This window comes from Onychomys torridus, chromosome 5 (assembly GCF_903995425.1).
Source record: "Onychomys torridus chromosome 5, mOncTor1.1, whole genome shotgun sequence".
NCBI classification, from domain to species: Eukaryota; Metazoa; Chordata; class Mammalia; order Rodentia; family Cricetidae; genus Onychomys; species Onychomys torridus.
Genome location: NC_050447.1, coordinates 77,139,921 through 77,162,604, shown reverse-complemented (window position 1 = coordinate 77,162,604; position 22,684 = coordinate 77,139,921). Strand labels below are relative to the sequence as shown.

The following is a 22,684-nucleotide window of genomic DNA, read 5'->3' as shown; positions in this document are numbered from 1 at the left end:
AAAATTATATTGTAAAAATGCTATAGTAGCTGGATATGGTGGTGCAGGACTTTAATCCCAGCAAAAGGCAGACAATGGTAGTGCTTGATAATCCCAGTACTCGGGAGGCAAAGACAGAGGCAGGTAGAGGAAGATAGATCTACAGAGAAAGTTCTAGAAAAGAATACCTTCCTGTCCTAGACTTTCACATTTTCATACCACTCGCTCAGTTACTCACCTAGGACAACTTCAGTTCTCACTTCACAAGCTCACGCCTACATAGTACCCTACACAGGTAAACTGTTTTTATTTTTGATGTTTAGATATTTATTATATCTTTTCCATACTTAGATTTATAACAACTTACCACTATGTTATATCTGCATTATTCAGTAGTATAGCAATATGGTATGTGTTTGTAATCTAGAGACAATAGGCTATATCATATAATTTATTTATAGAAGCTATATGTCTAGGTTTGTGTCAATACACTCTATAATGTTCACTCAATAAGAAAGCAGCTATGACACATTTCTCAGAACTTAAGCAATCTATGGCTGTGTCTGTCTAAAAGGTTGAGAAAATAATCAACTTTGTCAATAAAGTTTTAAAACTAGAGAAATCAATAAATTATCAACATTTACAAATGAAACAACAAACCAACAAAATAGAAAATTTTAAATTCTTTAATCACTAAAAGCAATTGCACAGATTTATAACTTTGAGAATATTCAGGATATACTTCTCAGTGATTTCTACCAAATACTTACAGATTATAAAGTTCCAATTTTACAAAAATACCTCCAGAAAGAGTTTGCCAATGTGTTATATAACCATCATAATATTACTGATAAAACTTGAAAAATACTGTGAAAAAGGGAAGTCACTGCTTAAGCCCCTTATGAAAAGATATCAACATTTTTTTTAAACTCCCCAGAAACCATTATCTTTAACAAAATATTACCCAAATGAATCTCATATTATTTTAGGAAAATAGGCTGACTTTACTTTTAAAAATAAACCAGTTAAATAAACTTTATCAAAATAAGGGAGAACTATTATATGACCATCTCAACAGGAAAAAAAAGAAAAGAAAATCTTTCTTTATACTTCTGTATCAGTCACTTAATGTTCATAGTTTAACAAGTCCCACAAAAAAACCACCATCCACGTATGCCATCAGCAAGAGCGTTTATATCCCAGCATGCTGGGGCCTCCATCCTATACACAGGCAAGATGGTGAGGAGAGGCGCTCATAGGCTCCTTTTAAGCACTGCTCATGGGAGTTCCTAGGGCAGTTAGGTCATCTCAGGTATGATTGGCTTAAGCACGTGGCAATCATATTAGAACATTCCAATTGGCTAGAGCTAGTCAGGGGCTGGTTAAGGTTACAGCTTTTCCACTTGGGAAAGGCCTGAACAAGTCCCAAGCTTTGTCCTTATTTTGTTAATACCTTAAGCTATTGATTGTGGGGACTGGCTCAGGCCTGGTATGTGCTATCTCCTTCTTCCCTGCTGTCAGGGGTATTGAAGATTAATTGTCCTTTGTTCGTTCCTGGCTTCCTCAGAAACTGCTTGCTCAGTCTCGGGAAACAAATTGAGGCCTTATCTCTGACAGAAGACGGAGCACCCTGTTTTGGCGTCTGCTCAGTCAGTCCTCTCAACTCATGCCTCCTACATAGTTAAGAATGGTACTGATACATAAAGGAATAAGTAAGTACTTTAATCCAGGCATGTAGAACATTCCTGTAGTCCTAGAACTCAGGAGGCAGAGGCAGAAGAATTGTCACACATCTAGGCCAGGCTGGGCTACACAGAAAGTGCCAAGCCCTGACCTATACACACGGAAATGAAGAAAGGACAGAGAAAACAGAAGAAAGGGAAAAGAAAACCAGACAAATTTCTCAGGGAAAGATGACTCAAAGAAGAGATGCAAAATAAATACAGGGTAATACTCATCCAAAATGCTCGGAACTGGAAGATAAGGGAGATTCAGCTTTCTGAATATTTACAGAAAAAAATCCAAAATCTGAAACCGATGTTCAAGGTGTTGGATTTTAATAATCCTTCAATTCTGAATTTTCAGAAGAGGACATGCTCAGAATCCTCACAAAAGAACTCCTTGCCAGATGTCATTGGCACCTCACACTTAGGAGTGATACATTAGTGAGAATACTTGGCCAGGTATGATTGGTCCTGTAACCCCAGAACCTGGGAGAAACACAGTATTGAGTTCATCTTAAAATCAACAACAAAAACCAAGCCATGTGTGGTAGCACATACTTTCAATTCCAGCCCTCAGGAGGCAGAGGCAGGCAGATCACAGTGAGTTTGGAGCCAGCCTGGTCTACATAGTGAGTTCCAGGCCAGCCAGGAATACATAGTAAGACCTTGTCTCAAAAGATAAAATAAATCAAGGTTTCAAGTAGAATGCCGATCATTCTGTATAAACAGCCAATATACAATGAAGACAAACTGTGTGACTACAGAAACTGAGTTCAACCACACATAACTGCCCGTCTACAATCCCAAAGCACAGAATAATAAAGCAAGAGGATGGGGTATTCAGGTTAACCTAGATCACACAGTGAGACCTTGTCTCCAATTAATTACATCATTATTAATATTTTAATAACAAAATTTAGTTAAGTAGTAATATGAACTACCAAATTCTTTTAAGTACTATACCATATTAATTTTCAATATTTTTTGAAAGACTGTACTTACCCCCATTATCTGTTCTTTTTAAAGCTCCATCTTTATGGGGACACAGCTCACATCTCTATTTAGAGAAAATTAAAAATAAAAAAAAAAAGGAAAAGGCAATGAAGTTTTTTTTTCAGATCACCAAAACCGTATCTTTCCTATAACTTCAAAACTAACAAAAATATAGTAGCATTTCTATTCATTGCCACCAAGAAAATTCCAGAACACTTCTCACAAAATAACTATTCACTGTAAACACCTTGTTTTCTAAAGTTTCATTTTTATGTTATATTTGAGTGCTCTGCATGCATGTCATATGTATGCAGGTATCCATGGAGTCCAAAAGAGGGCACCAGATCCCCTGGTACTGTTACTATGGATGATTGTGACCTATCATGTGGTTGCTGGAAACCTAACCCAGGTCCTCTGCAAAAGGAGTAAATGCTTTTAAGAACTACTAAGACATCTCTCCATTCCTCAAAATAACCATAATTTTCCTTATAATACTAGATTAACAACTTCTTTAAAAGTATACTTTAAAAATCCTGCCCCATAGCTGGATGGTGGCGGGAGCACAGGCCTTTAATCCCAGCACCTGGGAGGCAAAGACAGGCAATCTCCAGTGAGTTCGAGGCCAGTCTGGTCTACAAAGCGAATTCCAAGACAACCAGGACTACTATAGAAAGAAACCCTGTCTTAAAAAACTAAGGGGGGAGGGATCCTGGGACACACACCTTTTTCAGTTTTATATTGAGGTCAAACATAGTGGCCCTTGCCTGTCATCATGGGCTACACAGAATTCCAGGACAGCCTAGACTACATGAGAGAGTTTCTCAAAACAAGCAAGCAAATTTCTGAATTTTATATTAGTAAAAACCAAGTTGGATGAGGCAGCAGATACTGAGGATGCAACAACACTTGGGATGCTGTAGCAGGAAGATAAGTCTAGGAGTTTGAGGCCACCCCAGAAAACATGCCAAGATATCCTTGCAGGGAAAAAAGAAAAAGAAAACTCTTTGGCATGGAGGACATACCGGATAGCCCAGCGCTCAGGAGGCTGAAGCAGGACCTCCATGCTCAAGGCTAGTAAGAGCTACAGCGAAAACATTTAAAAACAAAAGACAACTTTCCACATAGGTCAGAACAAGGTTGTAACATTTACCTAGATCACTCTGGTTTCTAATATAGGCAAGAACAAGCTTGAGGGCTGGAGAAATGGTGAAGCAGTGCAGAGCACTGGCTGCTCTTCCACAGAATCCAAGTCAGGTTCCTAGCATCCACATCAGGTGGCTCACTAATGTCTCAAACTTCCATTCCAGGGGATCTGATGTTCTCTTCTGGCCTCATCAGGAACAAACATGCATACATACTCACACCCAAATAGCATACACATAAATAAAAATAAATCCTAAAATACATTTTTAAAAAAAAAAAAAAAAGAACCAGCTTGCTAAGCATAGAGATGCACACTTGGGAGAGAGACAGAGGCAAACTGATTTCTTTCTTTTTGTGGGGGCAGGGAGTGAACTCGTGCTGTAGACCAAGTTCCAACCCCCACTGAGGCTCCGGTAATGGTCACGCCTACAAGACAGGGCTGAGGGAGGAGGCTGAAGACCCAGGATGGAGAGGCGAGGCCTCTCTTGGTTCCAGGACCCTGGATGCTGGAAGTAGACAGAGCAGAGTTCTCCAGAGAACACCGCCGGACTGCGCCATAAACCTCCCTTTTAACTACTTGGAGTTGCTGTGGATATCGCTCTGTGTAAATAAAGTTCTGATAGGCCAGTGGCCAGGCAGGAAGTATAGGCGGGACAAGGAAGAGGAGAAGGCTGGGAAGTAGAAGGCTGGAGAGACACCGCCAGCCGCCATGAGAAGCAACATGTAAAGACACTGGTAAGCCACAAGCCATGTGGCAAAGTATAGATAAGCAGAAATGGGTTAATTTAAGATAGAAAAAGTAGATAACAAGAAGCCTGCCACGGCCATACAGTTTGTAAGCAATATAAGTTTCCGTGTGTTTTCTTGGTTGGGTCTGAGCGACTGTGGGACTGGCGGGTAAGAGAGATTTGTCCTGACTGGGCCAGGCAGAAAACTCTAACTACATGGAGTGGCCTTAATAATTTCACCAATACCTCTGCTTCTTCCTCCCCTCTGCCTCTGGAGTGCTGGGATTAAAGGTGTGAACCACCAACACCCTGCTGAGATTAAAGCCTAATGGCGTGAACCACCACCATCTGGCTGATTTCTTGAGTTCAAGGCCAGCCTGTCAACATAGCCAATTCCAGGCAAGTCATTACTAACAAAATTGTGAGACCCAATCTAGGCTGAAGAGGAAAAGTTTCTTTAATGGTGACTGACTGCACTGGGCCAGGTGTAGTGGACCTCAACTGTAATACCAGCACTTAAGGAAGCAAGAGGAATTCAAGATTATCCTTAGCTACATAATAAATCTGAAGCCCACCTAGGCTACATAAAGACCTGTCTCAAAAATTTAACAAGAAAAATTAAAAAGAAAATTACAATCAACTGAACTGTATCATACATTTAAAAAAATCTACAATAAATTACTTCTGAAAGTGGTAAGCCTGTGAGAGGATAAATCTGTAATACAGGCAACCGTAAATTCTGGAGAATGCAAGTAACTGCTACCTGAATGAAATGGATGACAGTAAGGAAGAATCTAAAACTGGATGACAGTGGCACTCGCCTTTAACACCAGCACTCAGGAGGCACAGGCAGGCGGATCTCTGGGAGTTTCGAAGCCAGCCTGGTCTACAGAGTGAGTTCCAAGACAGCCAGGACCACACAGAGACCCTGTCTCGATAAACCAAAGGAAAAAAGAGCAAGCGTCTAGAATGCACACGAGCGAAAACTTGGAAAGGATGAGAGTACACCACTGTTTTAAAGCATTACCCTGACAAGACAAAGTTAACCTTTAGAGGCTTCTTTAGTTATAATACCTAAGAACCACAACAGAGGGTTCAGAACAACTTTGGTGTCCGTGAAGTAAGATCCCTGTACCCCAAACAGGGCAAACTGAGAAGAGAGAAGCTACTTTCATAGTTATAAAATCAAGCCAATCTCTTGTTGACCTTACACCACACATATACAGGGCAAGCCACTAGCCTAGCTAAGGGAAAAGAGAGAGACAGACATAAAAACAAAATGAGATTTAAATAGGAATTCGAAATACATACAAGGTGGGTTTAAATGCAACCAATCAACCAACTCTAATTTTAAATTTTCAATTTCAGGGTTGGTGAGACAGCTCAATGGGTAAGGCCAAACAAGTGGGATGAGCTGAGCAGAGCAGAGCAGAGAGCGTGGGTGACCCTCAGAGCACTACAGCTAGACAGGAAAGAAAGTAGCTTACTGGCCAGCAGGCCTGGCATACAGTTTGAAACAAGCAACCCTGCATCAAACAACAGGATGAATACTGAGGACCCACATCACATTCAAGGTTGTCCTCAGCCTCCACACATGCATCATCGCATGTATATGCCTAAACTTCTACACACAAACACACATACATACACACACACAAAGATAGTAATATACCAATTTCTTTTATTTTAAGACAGTCTTATACAAATTCCTATGTGAGATATCTTAAAATTATGATCTATCTCTACCTTCTAGTGCTAGAATTCTAGGCATGCTCCACACCACACTTGGTTTATGAGGTGCTAAGTAATGGCTAGATAGACTCTACTGAACTATAAAATTCCAGTCCCTTCAAAGGAATATAATAGAACATGGCCTTTTCAACAATCAATATAGTGCTTGTAAGATGATCTACATTACTTGACCTGTAAAGAACCAGAAAAAGGGTTAATCATTGTTAAAACAAAAGGAAGTCAACAAATGTCAACTCCAAGATTACTTGCACTTTGGAGATAGCAGAAGAGTTTTAAAATATATATGAAACAGGCAGATCTCAAAATCTCCATGCATCCGAGGCCAACCTGGGTCTACACGTCAAGTTCTAAGCCAGCCAGGGATGTATATAGTGAGACTCTAAATTAAATACATGAAATAGAATGAAAATGTACCTATAATAAATGAAATGAGAAATATCAACAAAAGAAAAGCTATAAATAACTGAATGGGTCTACAGATATAGCTTAATGGTAGAAAGAATACCTAGCTTTTACAAGGCTCTGGGAAAGAGAAAAACAAACAAACAAACAATAAAGCCTGCCTGGTAGCACACAAAACACAAAAGTCAGGAAGACTGAGCCAAGTTAAGGCCAACCAGGGTAACAGTGATTTAAAGGCCAGCCTCTGCTATATAGACATCCTGTCTCAAAATTAAAACAAAACTCTAGAGATGTAATTCAGCTGTGGAAAACTACCTAGCACATGTAAGGTTCTGGGTTTAATTGTTCAGCACTGTAAAAACCAGCACTGCAGAACAGCAAAAGGAGGAAAAGAGAGAGAACTATATTTAAAAAAAAAAAAAAAAAAAAAAGGAATGCTCAGAGAACTCAGGAACAAAACAGGAGGCTCAACTGGAAGACCTAGTGATGCAGATCTCTAATCCTAACATTGGAAAGGCAGAGACAAAAGAAAGACTGTCACAAGTTCAAGGCCAGCTTACTCTACAAAGCACACTCTAGGCCAGCAAGGGCTACACAAAAACTCTATCTCAAAAACACAGTAAAACAGAGCCAGGTGGTGGTGGCGGCGGTGGTGGTGGTGGTGGTGGTGGTGGCGGTGGTGGTGTGAGGCGGTGGTGGTGGTAAGGCGGCGGCGGCGGCGGCGGCTGCTGCGGCTGTGGCTGCTGCACAAACCTTTAATCTCAGCACTCGGGTGGGGGGTGGGGGGCAGAGGCAGGTGGATCTCTGTGAGTTTGAGGCCAGCCTAGTCTACAGGGTGAATTCCAGGATAGCCAAGGCTACATAGAGAAACCCTGTCTCCAAAACCAAAAACAAAGAAAAACAAAAAACAGAAGAGAAAGAGATCCAAAATATAACTGTGATCAAGTATTGGAAGAAAAAGCATTGACTGTCAACACACTGCATATATATGCAATTGATATGGGCAGAACTGTAAAGGCCAATCACCCAGAAGACTCTAGCACATTGATGGGACTATGTGTGAGGTAAGGATTCTCAAGTAGGAGAGCCACCCTAAACTGGGTTACTGGAGGCCTAAGTGAAGTGGATTGTGTATGTGAGGTAGTCAACATTCCGGGCCCTTCCTTCTTTCTGTCAGATTTTTCCCCCTTTTTATTTTTCAAGACAGTGTTACAACCCTGACTGTCCTGGAACTCACTCTGTAGACCAGGCTAGTAGCCTCAAATTCACAGAGATCCACCTGCCTCTGCCTCCCGAGTGCTGGAATTAAAGATGTGCACTACCACTGCCCAGCTTTCTGTTGGGTATTTTGTCTCAGAAACAAGTAACTAACATTAAAATAGCAAGCAGAATTCATCATCAGAAAACATACTTTATAAACATAAGGAGGAAAGGCTGGCAAGATGACTCAGCAAACCTGGTGAGCTGAGTTCTCGCTCTAGAAACCGTGTAAATATGAAAAACAGAACTCCACAAACCTGTCCTCTGGCTTCCACATGCTTGCTATGGCAGCATCGCAACATGTGTGCAACACACATTTACAAACATACAAATAACAATGACATCAATAAACAAACTGAGCCAACAAGATAGTTCAGCAGTAAAAGTCCTGCTGTTCAGTTGGAACCTCCAGCTAGCCCCCTGCATGATCAGGAAAGCCAGATCTCTCTCCTCCCCCTCTCTCTCCAAACCCCTCCCTCTCAGAGAATCTCCAACAAACAAAAGGTGCCAAAAAAGACCAGTTCCACATTCAACTTCTTCCCCTGTAGCCACCAGCAGGCCAAGACACTGCCTAAGCATTCCAGCTTTTGACCATACTCGGGCACAAACACAGCCTGTGGTGGACACATCATCACCCCTTGCCTACAGGCTATATAATCTCCCTGCTTTAGTTCGGGCATGCAGCTTCTCCAGCCTGGATCTCTGGGACTGGAGAAGCCTCCCTGGAGTTAATTTGCTCAAATAAACCTGTTGTTATATACTTTTTCAGTTTTGCTTGATCTGATTTACTGTGTAGGTGGAAAAATCTATTATCAGGTTACAGAAAACCTATTACTTGTCATCAAATCTGATGACCTGAACCAACCAAACCACGGGACCCACATTGTTGTGAGAATTGACTCCTACAAAGATCGGAAAAAAACTGACTCCTGCAAACTGTCTTCTGACCTCCACAAGCACATTATGGAAATGTGCATACCCACACACATATGTACACTGGATGGAGGGAGGGAGGGAGGGAAGGAGGGAGGGAGGAAGGAATTAGAAGAAAATGAGTTTGGGAGATGGATTTGTCAGCTGCCCAAGGATCTGAGTTCAGATCCCCAAGAATCCATGTGAAACAAGCTGGGCATGGCAGCACAAGCCTATAATTCCAGTCCTGGGGAAAGGGATCCTGAAGGATCACTAACAGACACTAGAGGTGTATGTGTGTGTGTGTGTGTGTGTGTGTGTGTGTGTGTGTGTGTGTGTGTGTGGTGGCTCACACCTTTAATACAAACACTCAAGAGGCAGAGGCAGAGGCAGATCTCTGAATTCGAAGCCAGTAAGGTCTACATAGTGAGTTCCAGGACATTCCAACTATAGAGTAAGACTCTGTCTCAAGAAAACAACAACAACAAAAAAAACAAAACAAAACAAAAAAACAAAGAAAATCCCCCCTCCCCACCAAGACACAGTTTCTCTGTGTAGCCTTGGCTGTCCTGTAACTCACTCCATAGACCAGGATGGCCTCAAACTCAGAGATCTGCCCAGTTAGGTATGGGATTAAAGGTGTTAGTGCTAGGATTAAAGGCATGTGCCACCACTGCCCAGCCAGGAAATTTCATAAGATGCTTAACAAGTCTGCAGCTAAAGCACACATGCAAACATACAATGCACAAAAATTCATAAACTACGCACTTCAAATTCTTGAACTGTACAGTATATTAATTGTATTAATTAAAGTAATTCTAAAATAAATTTAAGTTACTTGTAAGTCTAAACTACATAAAAATAATGGCTAACACCTGTATGTAATTCCCAGCACTGAAAAGGCTGAGATAGGATCTCTGGGCTGTGCTAGCCAATCAAGCTTGCTAGCTAAAACGGTAAACTCAAAGTTTTAATGAGCAGTTCTATCTAATAAAGCACGGTGGAGAGGTACTGAGGAACACACAGAATGTTGATCTCTGAATTCCATTCATACACAAATATACATACATCAAAAACATAGATAATTTGAGCCATAGTATAAATATAAAACATGTACTTTTAGATAAACATAATACATTCACCAAAGACCTTATAAATAAATCTATAAAGTAAGATATAATTTTAAAATTGTTTTGAGACAGGGTCTCATTATGCAGCTCTGGTTGCCTAGAACCTACTATCTAGACCAAGCTGGCCTGAAACTTAAAGCCATTTATCTGCCTCTGCCTTCACAGTACATTACAGGCATGTACCACCCACCTGCCCAAGACACAATGGAATTAAATCATTTAGTATGTTTACTGACTATATCAGAAATATATAAAATTAATGATCTAGGATCCCACCTATACCCCCCCCTAAAAAAAGGCTGAACGAACAGACTAGGACTAGCAAGACAAGAGGGCTAGGAGGGTAAAAGTGCTTGCCATCAGACCTACCAGAGTTTGATCCTCAGAACCTACACAATGTAGAGCCCAACTACAAGTTGTTCTCTGACTTACACACACACAAATAAGCAAATGAATAAATGCTCTCTTTTTATAAGTTGAAAAAATAATAACGAATTGGATGGATGAAACAGAAAAAAATCGGTCAGGGAAGCCTAAAAGCAAAGTCCATCAAACATTTGTTAATAATAAAGCTGAAACTGCAAGCCCCCCCCCCCTTTTTTAAGGGGGTAACAAGAACATGATAAGAACATGATGTTACAAACCTATAATCACACCACTTGGGAAACATACAGGAAAATCATCGGAAGTTCAAGGCCAGTTTGGTCTACATAGCAAGAGGGCAGCCAGCTAGAACTTCACAGTGAAATCTTGTCTCAAAATTAATAATAAACAGCTGGATGGCAGTAGCAACTGCCTTTAAGCCCAACACCAGGAGACAGATGGATCTCTGTGAGTTCAAGGCCAGCATAGTTTACAAAGCTAGTTTCAGGACAGCCAGTATTATACAGAAAAACCCTGTCTCAAACTCCCGCCTGCCCCCCTCCAAAATCCCACCAATAATCAATAACCGGGCTGGTGATAAATCCCTGTAACCCTAGAACTTGGGAAAACAGGAGCATTATTAATTGGGGGAAGAGGAGGCGGGCGTGAAGAGATGACCCTGCAGTTAATAGCACCACTGTTCTTCTAGAGGACCAGAGTTAAATTCCCTGCACCTGGCGATTAACAACCATCTGTGTAACTCTGCAGACACCCAGCATACACAGACATACATGCAGATAAATATACACATACAAATTAAAACTTTTTTTTTTTTTTTTTTTTTTTGATTTTTCGAGACATGGTTTCTCTGTGTAGTTTTGGTGCCTGTCCTGGTCTCACTCTGTAGACCAAGCTGGCCTCAAACTCACAGAGATCCAACTGGCTCTGCCTCCCCAGTGCTGGGATTAAAGGCGTGCGCCACTGCCTCTCAGCGTAAAAAAAAAAAAAATCTTAAAAAATAAAAAGTGGATCCAGGTCAGCCTGAGCTATGTGACACTCTAAAATTCAAACAATTTTAAAAAAACCAATAAAATCATATCTAGCAAATAGCTACAAAAATCATAAAAGTTCTGATGTACATAAATGTAAAAAGATCTAATATTAACAATCTGAATCCAACAATATATCATCTCAATACAAAAACAGCATTTAAGAAAACTCAGTACTCATTTACAATACAAATTCTCAGATAACTCATTACAATCCTCCAGTCTCAGCTTCCCAAGTGCTTGCTTTACACCAGCTATGTTTTCATGTTGTTTTGGGGTTTTGTTTTCACAGTACTAGAGGTCAAATCCAAGGCTGTACATATGCTAAGCACCAGCACCTGCTGTATTTTTAATGCTTATTCTGAAGAGACTGTCCTTCCCAGAACTACAAATTCTTGAGACAGTATGACAGCTTTCATTTGCAAACCAAGAACCCAAACCTAAACCTTAACCTTCTCAGCCTACGCAAGTCTAGGCCATGGTATTCCCCAACCTGAGAAACAAGTACAGACCAACTCATTCATTCCTTCAGGTTTCCCTTCTCTCCCTCCGCCACATGACCAATCCCAGCACCACTGAAGGTTGACACTGTGGCATGGCCCACTGCTCCCTTCTTCTAGTGACTGGTGAATGTAAAGACATTTTTAATGGCAGTTTGTCCTGGTTTCTTGATACATTTTAAATAATAAAACCTGTATTTAAAAACAATACAATAAACATCACTAATAAAAAGCCACAAGCCTTTAGCACCAGCACTCAGGAGGCAGAGGCATACAACTCTCTTGAATTTGAGGCCAGGCTAGTCTACGTAAGTGAGTTGTGGTCAGCCAGGAATACTAAGGAAGACTATGTCTCAAAAAAATCAAAAATAAAATCAATTCTCAGAATAATTAGAAACTGCCATTTTAGCCAGGCAACAGTGAGGTATATAAACATACCTCAACTCTCAAAAGGATTGCAAAAAATGTAGCCAGTAATCCCAGCACTCAGGACTACAAGTTCAAGGCCAGCTTGGGTTACCTTTAAAACAACAAGCCAGGGTGTAGTGGCACATACCTTAATCCCAGCACTCAGGAGGCAGAGACAGGTGGATCTCTTGAGTTCCAGACCAGCCTGGTCTACAGAGTGAGATCCAGGACAGCCAGGACTATTACACAGAAAAACCCTGTCTCGAAAAAAAACAAAACACAAAACAATAAATGAATGAATGGATAAATAAATAAATGCCACATAAATAGATTTTTAAAAATAGGCCAAGGCTGGTGAAATGACTCAGCAGATAAAGGTCCTTGCTGACAAACCTAAGGACCTGAGTCTGATCCCCAAGACCTACAAAAGGGAAACAAAAGAAACTCCCACAAATGTAAGAAAAGCAAAAGAATAATAGGACTGAGCCAGAAGTAAAGGCAAGGAGATCTCTTATGAGCTCAAGGACAGACTGGTCTACTGGTAAATTTGAGGTCACCCAAGGCTACACAGTGATACCTTGTCTTTTAAAAAAGGAAAAATAAAAAATGGGGTGACATATGATGCTGCACAACTGTTAATTCCAGGTGGACATGTCCAAGATACATACATACATATATACATAACATACATACATACTGATATAGATACCAGGGTTCAAAACTTCACATGTCAATTCTAACACTTATCTATAGATTCAAAGCAAATGTCATCATCTCATTGACGCTTTAGAGGAAATACAGAATATGAATTCAGACTGTGCACTCTTGAAGAGAAAAAGGAAGATTAAAGACTTGCAATTTTAACTTCAAGATTTATAATAAAACGCTGGGCAGTGGTAGCAAATATCTTTAATCTATCACAGGGGAGGTCGAGGCAGGCAGATCTCTGTAAATTTGAGGTCAGCCTGGTCTAGATTAGTCAGGGTTATACAAAGAAACCCTATCATGAAAAAAAAAAAAAGAATTATAATAAATTACAAATATTTGGAACAGCTAGGTGGTGGTGGTGCACGCCTTTAATCCCAGCACTCAGGAGGCAGAGCCAGGCGGATCTCTGTGAGTTCGAGGCCAGCCTAGTCTATAGCGTGAGATCCAGGACAGGCACCAAAACTACACAGAGAAACCCTGTGTAAACAAAAAACAAAACAAAACAAAAAAACAAAACAAAAATTTGGAACACATGGTAAAAATGAGGCTAGATGAACAGACTAATTGAAGAAGGTGAAATTCTCAGAGGGCTCACTTTACAATACAGCATGCTCTACAACAGCAATGCAGTGAAGACAGGTTCCTACAAAAGTAACTGCATAGCCATATATGAAAACTGAAACCTACAAAAATAATGTGAAATGTGTCACAGACCTAAATATAAATTAGCAAAAATAAAAAATTTAAAGGAAATTACCTTCATGACTTCAGGGTTAGGCAAAGTGTCTTAGCTCACAGTAAGCAACAACTATAAAAGAAAACACTGACAAATTAGACTTCATCAGATTTAAATATTTCTGCTTACGGGTACAATTAAGAAAATAAATAGGTGATTTATATAGGTTTGAAGAAGTATATATAAAACATTTCTCTAACAAAGACTGGCATCTCCAACACATAAACACCTTATGCAAATTAAACTAGAGAGAGAGATTAAAGCAGCTAAAGCTCTGAGCAGACTGAGAACTCAGGTCAGCACACAAACCACGACATGCTCACTATCAACTGCTCACAATGACACCCCAAGTATCACAATGACATGACTTCCATCAAGATGCAGTGAACAAAAGGAACGCAACTCAGCTTTCTTATATGAAATAATAAACCTAACAAAATGAGTAAACAATAGCACTGAAGATACTAGACAAGAAACAAGACAATGATACCTAGGAGACGAGAACATACGACACAAGCCACAAAGTGCCCAGCTTACTGCCTTGGGAGAGTTTTCAGGCCGAGGAACAGGGAGGAGGTACCCAGACAGGGCCTGTGGTCTCCCCAAGTTGAGGAAATGGAGCTGGGAGTCCAAGGAAGCCAAGGTGGCTAGAGTTCACAAAGGAGACCAGCAATGAGTAGACAGCTGGAGAGAGAGAGAGAAATGAAGAAATCTACAAAGGCTCATTCTAGAACTTTTAGTTGAACACCAAATCAGCACTTACATGTAAGGGCCTATCCAAAGCCAGGAAGAATCAGAGGGAACAAGGTCCAGCATTACACAAAGGGACTAATACATTCTCCCAAAAGCCAGAACATCACATCAGAGGGATTAAGAAAAACAGGAGAGGGCTGGAAAGATGGCTTGGTGGTTAAGTGTTTGCAGGGCAATCCTGATAACCTGAGTTTAACACCTGGAACCCATGGGAGGAGACCAGAACTGACCCCCAAACATTGAAGTTGTTGCCCCCTTACCTCCACACACTCACCATGGCATGTACATCCTCACACTCTTGAACAGAGCCAAACACACACACACACACACACACACACACACACACACACACACACACACACATACACACGCACATGCAAGCACACAGGGAAAAATTTATAAGACTAATACAAAAGCAGGAAATTCTACCCTGTAATGAAATAAGAATTAATCAAACCAGTAATGAAATGCAGATAACTATTAGACAAATCCTTTAAAACAGTTATAATGGCTAAATAAGCAGAAAGCTAAAGGAAGTTAAGCAAGTAATAACACTTAAAAATTTGGTAGGCAGTGGTGGCATGCTCCTTTAATCCCAGCACTCGGGAGGCAGAGGCAGGCAGATCTCTGTGAGTTCAAGACCAGCCTGGTCTATAGAGTTCCAAGACGGTCAGAACTGCTATACAGAGAAATCTTAGGGGGAGAAAAATTTTAAATTTGAGCTATCTTATTACCTGCCTATAGTCCTAGCACTTGAAAGGAAAAGGCAGGAGGATCCGGAGCTTAGACTACCTGAGACTCTGATTCAAAAAATAAATAAAATAAAAATTTGAAATTATAAACATAAAAAGCACAAGGTTTAACAGAAAAACTTGTTCACAGCACATAAAACCAAGTAATGTTTGTTTATTACACATGGAGTGATATATGCATGTCTTTGCAAATGTGTGGAGTATAGGAGTAGACACACCCATGCATATGAACATATAAACCAGAGGCTGACATCAAATGATTTACTCTATGACCCTCCACCTTATTTTTCTAGACAGGGTCTCTCACTGAGCCTGGAGCTTGCCAACTGGCTAGTCTGACTAGAAGAATCACAGATATCCCCTAACTCTGCCTTTCTGTGTCGGGACCACCGTTCCTGGCTTATGTGAGTGCTGGGAATCCAAACCCAGATCCTCATCCTTATGCAACAAGCACTTCACCGCTGAGCCATCTTCCCAGACCCTCAAGTAACTTTCAATAACCTGAGTCAAACAAGGTGAACTTCAGTTAGCTTAACAATGTCAAAAAAAAAAAAAAATGTATTTATAGTCAGTCACAAAGGAGGTAATATAGAAAACATACTGAGAATCTAATAGTAAACCATTTTCATCTGGTTAAAAATGTGGACATAGACCCTGTCTGCAGGGGGTGGGGTGGGGGACCTCAAGTATACCCCAAGCATGTTGGCTCACACCTGCAATCCTAATGCCTGGTAGGCAGAACCAGGACAGTCACTGCAAGTTTGAGCCAGTCTGGTTTAGGTGGCAGGTTCCAGGCGAGCCAGGGCTCCAAGGCATGAACTTTGTTTAAACAACTAGAGAGAGGAGCTGGAGAGACAGACTGTTCTAGAGCACCCAGACTCCAGTCCTAGCACCCAAACAGCATAGTTCAGGCATCTCAACTCCAGGTCCAGGGAATCCAACGTCCTCTAGCCACCTGCATACACGTATCAACTACAGAAACACACATATATACACATAATTAAAACTAAAAAAAAATTATAATTATACATAAAAAGGCACTCTAATAAGTATCAACTACCAGAATCCAGAAAGGTAAAACAACCAAGAGGGGTGGCACACGCCTTTAATCGCAGGACTAAGGAGGCAGAGGCAGGCTTATCTCCCAAAGGCCAGATCAAGTTCCTGATATACAGATCAAATTCCAGGACAGCCAAAATTACAGAGAAACCCTGTCTCAAAAACAAAACAAAACAAAACAAAACAAAACAAAACAAAACAACAACAAAAGGAAATGTAAAACATGATAAATCATACAAAGCCAGAAACAAAAAAATTCTTTCATATTGTCACAAAATTAAAACTGAAACTCAAATGAGGACATAGGCAATACTTTCAAAGGATTTACACCATAGTTGAATGGGAAATGTATAGCGTTTGATATATATGTATTTTAAAGGTTTCAGCTTGACTAGGCATTGTGGAGCACACCTTTAATCCCAGAACTCTAAAGAGGCAGAGGCAGGGCTGATCTACACAGAGTTCCTTCCAGGACAGCCAGGGCTACATTCAGAGATTGTCTCAAAAAGAAAGGAAAAAAACAAGGTCAGCATGGTGTTCATCCTAGCACCTAAGAGGTAGAGACTAAGAAGCCAAGGGCTGGAGCTGAGGATAGTTCAGTGTTAGGATATTTGCAAGAATGCACAAGGCTATAGTTTGAGCTCTGAAGTGTGAAGAGGGCACAGGTGGGAAAAAGGTAAGACATGTTTCAGAGGTACCAGAGCAAGACACCCATGGGCTTAAAATTTAACTTAAAATAGCCAGGCAAAGTGGCACATGCCTTTAATCCCATCACACAGGAGGTCTACAGAATTCCAGGACAGCCAGGACTACTCAGAGAAACCCTGTCTCAAAAAACAAAAACAAAAAATTAACATAAAATAGATCGCAGATTTAAACCACCATTTCTTTAAAAAAAAAAAAAAAGGGGGGGGGGGGGAGGGGGGATTGCTAGGATCTAGCCTTACATAAAAAGCTAAAAAGCTAACACCAAACGGACTAAAATACATACATACGACTAAAATTTATCTCATATATAGAATCTAGATTAAAAAACAAAAACAAAAACCAGAGCTGGAAAGAGATGGCTCAGCAGCTAAAACAGTGCTGGCTACTCTTGCAGAGGACCCAGTTGCTGTTCCCAGCACCCACAGCGGGTCGCAACCATCTGCAACTCCAGTTCCAGGGATCCAGTGCCCTTTTGTAGCCCCATGGACACTGCACATGTGCAGTGCACATACACACACAAGTAGTCAAAACACTCATACACAATAAATAAAACTTGTTTTTAATTTTTATATTATGTGTATTGGTGTTTTGTTTACATATATGTCTCTGTGAGGGTACTGGAGCCCATGGAACTGGAGTTACAGTTTTGAGCTGCCATGTGGATGCTGAAAAGTAAGCCCAGGTCCTAATGGTTGAGCCATCTCTCCAGCACCCAAGAATAAATGAATCTTTAAAAAAAGAGAGAGAGATTTCTAACAGACAGAGACCATTACAACTCTCAATCAAAATACATAGTTGTGGAGCCCACCTGCAATGGTTACATCTACAAACACTTCAGTACCTAAGGCTTAGGGAACATTGTGGAAGAATGGTGGAGAGATTGACTACGAGACCAAAAGAGTCAAGGAGTTCACTGTGAGACTGCATCTGCTGGTAGTATCAGAAGCTACTCCTGTAAAGCCTCACTACCATGACTGACTAGCCCTGCGCTCAATAAGGACAACAACAGACATGCCAAATTGGAGAGGGGAAACCGTAAGGCTTCGGCCTACACAAAGAACGACAGGCAACTGAGGAATGCTGAGTCAGAGGCCCATAATCCCAGCGTTCTGAATACTGAATGGAAGGATCATGAGTCCAAAGCCAGTCAAAACTGCAAGTCAAAAAGCTGGCTCTAAACAAAAGATAACCAAGAATAAAGTATATTTGAAAGAGAGGAGGGGAAAAATTCAACACTCCACTGCTACCAAAGTTAACAAGAGTAGAAAATCCCTTCTTACAAATTTTTCCATCCTATTTTCAAGATAAAGAGACTAAAAATAGAGATTATGGGACTTGAACAATGGCAAAATTTGTAAAATAAATCTATGAGACAATCCAGCCATTTAAGAGTACTGTTCTAATAAATGATGGTACACCTCCAGCCTTATCACATAGATGCTATTACATTTTACTTCTATTCTAAAATAATGTCAAGTTTACATTCATGAGACTGTCAGTTCAAATCTATCTGTCTCAGAAACACACACTGAACACATAAACTAAAGCATATAACGGCATATTGAAGATCACCAATTTTTGAAGTACCCAAGTCTCAAGCTATTTTTCACAGGACCCTGAACAAAATACGATATATTTATCCATGTCTCACATTTCCTCTTTGATTAAGAAATAAGTGCTACAGAAAAACTAGGAGTGATGGTACATACTTATAATCCCAGCATCTGGGAGGTCGAGCAGAGGCCAGCCTGGGCTACACAGTAAGAGAGACCCTCCCTATATTTCCAAAAAAGAAAAGAAAAAAAGAGAGGGGGGAGGAAGGGAGGGAGGGAGGGAGGGAGGGAGGTGAGGGAAGGAGGGAGGGAGGGAGGGAAAGAAGGGAAGGAGGAAGGGAGGGAGGGAGGAAGAAGAAGACATGAGGCTTAAAATGCTCACTAGGAGAGTTGGCTTGGCAGGTAGGAGCACTTGTTACTCTTGTGTCTGTAGAGGACATGGGTTCCATCCCCAGCACCCACAATACCAATACTCTCCCCTGACCTCAGTGGGCATCAGGCACATATATGGTGAAGACATACATGCAGGCAAAACACTTATGCACAGAAAGCAATAATACAATTTTTTAAAGATGTTCAACAGTGTATGCCAAAAACGACAGATAAATAAACAGTGCCTGCACATCTCAGTCAGCACGGCCCTTGAAGACATGAGACAGACAAGCTGGCTTGTGGTTAAAGAGCACTTATCCTTGCAAAGGCCTGGGCTGGACTCCCAGCAGCCACAGGAGACTCACCACTTCCTCAGACACCAGGCATTACATGAGATACACAGGCATACATGCAGGTAAAACACTCACACAAAATAAATCTTTAAAAAAAGTAAATTAAGCCGGGTGGTGGTGGCGCATGCCTGTAATCCCAGCACTCGGGAGACAGAGGCAGGTGGATCTCTATGAGTTCGAGGCCAGCCTGGTCTATAGAGCTAGTCCAGGACAGGCTCCAAAGCTACAGAGAAACCCTGTCTCTAAAACAAAAAAAAAAAAAAAAAAAAAAGTAATTTTCAGTCAGGCAGTGGTGGGGCACACACCTTTAACACTAGCAGGCAGATTTCTGTGAATTCAGGACCAGCCTGGTCTACAAAGTGAGTTCTTGAACAGCCAGAACTGTTACACTGAAAAAAACCCTGTCTCAAAAAATCCAAAAGAGACAGAAAGAAGGAAAGAAAAAAAGAAAAGAATTTTTCCCTGGGGCAGCACTGCATTCTAGTCTCAGCCCTCAGGAAGCCGAGGCAGGCTGATCCGTGAGTTTAAGACCAGCATGATCTACACAGGAAGTTCCAGTTCAGACAGGAGTACATAGAAAGGCCCTGTCTCAAAAATAAACACATAAATAATAAAAGAAAAAAAGAAATTTTGTGGGATTTTTTTTTTTTTTGGTCTGCTTTCTTTTTTCTTCTTTCTTTTCTTTGGGGAAGAAGGGGTGCTGGAATCAAAGCCATACACACACTACACTACATAAGCAATCTACAACTGAGCTACATCCCTAGCCTCCCTTTACTTTTAGTAAAAATACAGAACAGTAGAAAGAATGTTTTGCCCTGCACGAGCACTTCAACTGTGGGGAGGAAGTGGTACGTTACCGACAGGAACAAGCAATCCCTACCCTCCTAGGGGTAAGACTGAGAGAGAGGTCAACAAGGAAAAGGCAGGCAATGTGGACTGCATGGGCATACAGAAAGACTTGCAAACTTAATAATAAGGAGCTGAGCCACAGTGAGAGTACTGATGCAAGTTTGAAGCTAGTTTAGTCTACACAAGCAGGAAAGGAATTAACAACAAAAACTGTGCTTTACTTAGGGCTAGAAGCAACAGAACTGAAGGAGAAAGAAATACATGAACAAATGTACGATTTTGGTGCTGAGAATTGAATCCATGGATTCCCATCTGATGTAAGTAAGCACTACCACTGAACCATACTCCTAGGCCTTAGGAGAAGGATAATTTTTTCATCTTTTTTTTTTTTTCTTTTTAACGTTAACTGTTTTATATTTTTGGTTGTGAGCCTAGCCTTTAACGGCTGAGCCATCTCTCCAGCCCTATTCTTTTCTATTTAACATTTTATTTTTTACACAATGTCAATTGTATCACACTACAGAAATACGAAAACTTGAGGGGTGGGCTAGTGAGACGGCTCTTTACTTGCAGCGGACCTCCATGCAGTCCTCAGCACTCCCTCCCTCCCATCCGCCATACTGCCTATAATTTCAGCTCCGGGAACTGACCATGATGGGCACCTGCATGCACAGGCACATACCCACCAAACACACAAAATGTAAAAAAAAAAAAAAAAAAAAAACACTAAATAACCAAATAAAGCTAATGCAATAATCTAGGGGGGGAAAGGGCTTAGAGCCTCATGGCAATGATAACAGAAGTAGAAAAATTAACAGTATTGTTCCCATGAATGAGATAATCAAATAAACAAGCGAGAAAAGCAATTGCATAACTTAAATTTTACAGTAAGAAAATAATGTCAAAAGGAATCAAAACAGCACTGTTCAAACACCTGGGATAAAAACAAAGTAACAGCAGGGTGGTGGTGGCACACAATCCCAGCACTTGGGAGGCACAGGCAGGTAGATCTCTGTGAGTTTAAGGCTAGCCTGGTCTACAGAGAAGTTCCAGGACAGCCAGGGAGACAATGAGAAACGCTGTCTCAACAAACAAAAAAAACTAGTAGTGTTTAGGAAGTCTTGAAGAAACTTGAACAATCTCTGGAGCTCTAATTTTGTTGTCTGAGATTCTTGACCAGGTCTCATGTAACATGGAGGCTGGGCTTTCATTTCTGATCTTCATGTTTCTACCTCCCAAGTGCTAGGATTAGTAATCTATATCACCACACCTAGCTTGGCAAAATGGTTTAAATGTCAAAAATCAATCAAATAGAATCAAATTAATGAAAAAAATTAGATTTGGTCATTAAAATAACAGCAAAATAACTTGTAGAAGAATTAAAAGCCAAATATAGTAGTTTGAAGGGTAAACATATTTATAATACTCTATGAACTTAGGCTTAAATTTTCAGAAAAGTACTTAAGGTAGTAAAGGACCTATATAATAAGTATTACAAGCCAGAATTAAAGACATCTAGTGTTCGTTCATCTGTTCATAATACTCACTTTCTTCAAACAGCACCCACCCACCAGAATCAGGCAACTGCTCTTACCCCTGACTCCAACTATGTAGCTCTAGTGAGGGCTGCCATTCATAGAACCCCCCACTCCAGCCAGAGGGATGGTGGGTACATGATCCAAGACAGGTCAGAGTCCTTCTCAGGATTCTTCAAAAGAGCCCCTTTTTCCTGGTAGAAGGGGCTGGAAAGATGAAAGTCAAGAGCTGCCAGCAGTCATGGTTCCAGCCTCATGTAGTAGAGAGTCTGTAGTATAAGAGAATGAAATCAACATGCAGAGAAGCAAAGATAAGAAGTGAAGTCCTAACCCCAATGAAAGGAGGAAGAGAAAACAAATATACTAATAAGATTAATGTGACTGATGTAACTAAAGACCAGATTTGATTCTGGGCTGCCTAGTATCAAGGACAAAAGAAAAACACAAAGCGTTTCACTTATCTAACAAAAAGAAGGAAATTTCCAAGGTTGATCATTTCTCTGATGCTAAGTAAAGATCTTCCTAGGCAGGGAACTTTGTTTAATGGTCACCAAAAGGAAACAGGGATAATGTAGGCAGGCAGTGCCCATGATGAAAGGGTAAACAGCAAAGGCAGGTTGCAAATGACAAGTAGTCATTTCTCAATCATTGAGCTAAGAGAATACGGCAGACAGCTGACAAAGTAAACTACTGTTTATTCTTCCACAAAGTTGGCCAATGAAGGGGAAAAGTCAATAGTGAACATATAAAAGGAAAGCAGAACCAAAGGGAAGATTTCAATCATTTGTGAGTAGGAAAAATCAAGTAGAAACTGACAAACTGAAGATAGAAGTCATCAACTATTACCTTCTAAAGCAAGACCTCAAAAAAGGCTGACATGGTAGCATATGTCTATAGTATCAGTACTCAGAAGGCTGAGGCAGAATTTCAAGTTGGAAAACAACTGGAAAAGTAGTGCAGGTA

General features: G+C 40.7%; 1 protein-coding gene across 1 annotated transcript in view; it reads right to left on the bottom strand.

Moving 5' to 3' along the window:
- Positions 1 to 22,684, bottom strand: part of Mllt10 (MLLT10 histone lysine methyltransferase DOT1L cofactor) — a 160,574-nt gene that overhangs the window by 123,290 nt on the left and 14,600 nt on the right. The window contains exon 4 of the mRNA XM_036188547.1: positions 2,706 to 2,760. Within this exon, the coding sequence (XP_036044440.1) occupies positions 2,706 to 2,760 (55 nt within the window). The remainder of the gene's footprint in view (positions 1 to 2,705; positions 2,761 to 22,684) is intronic.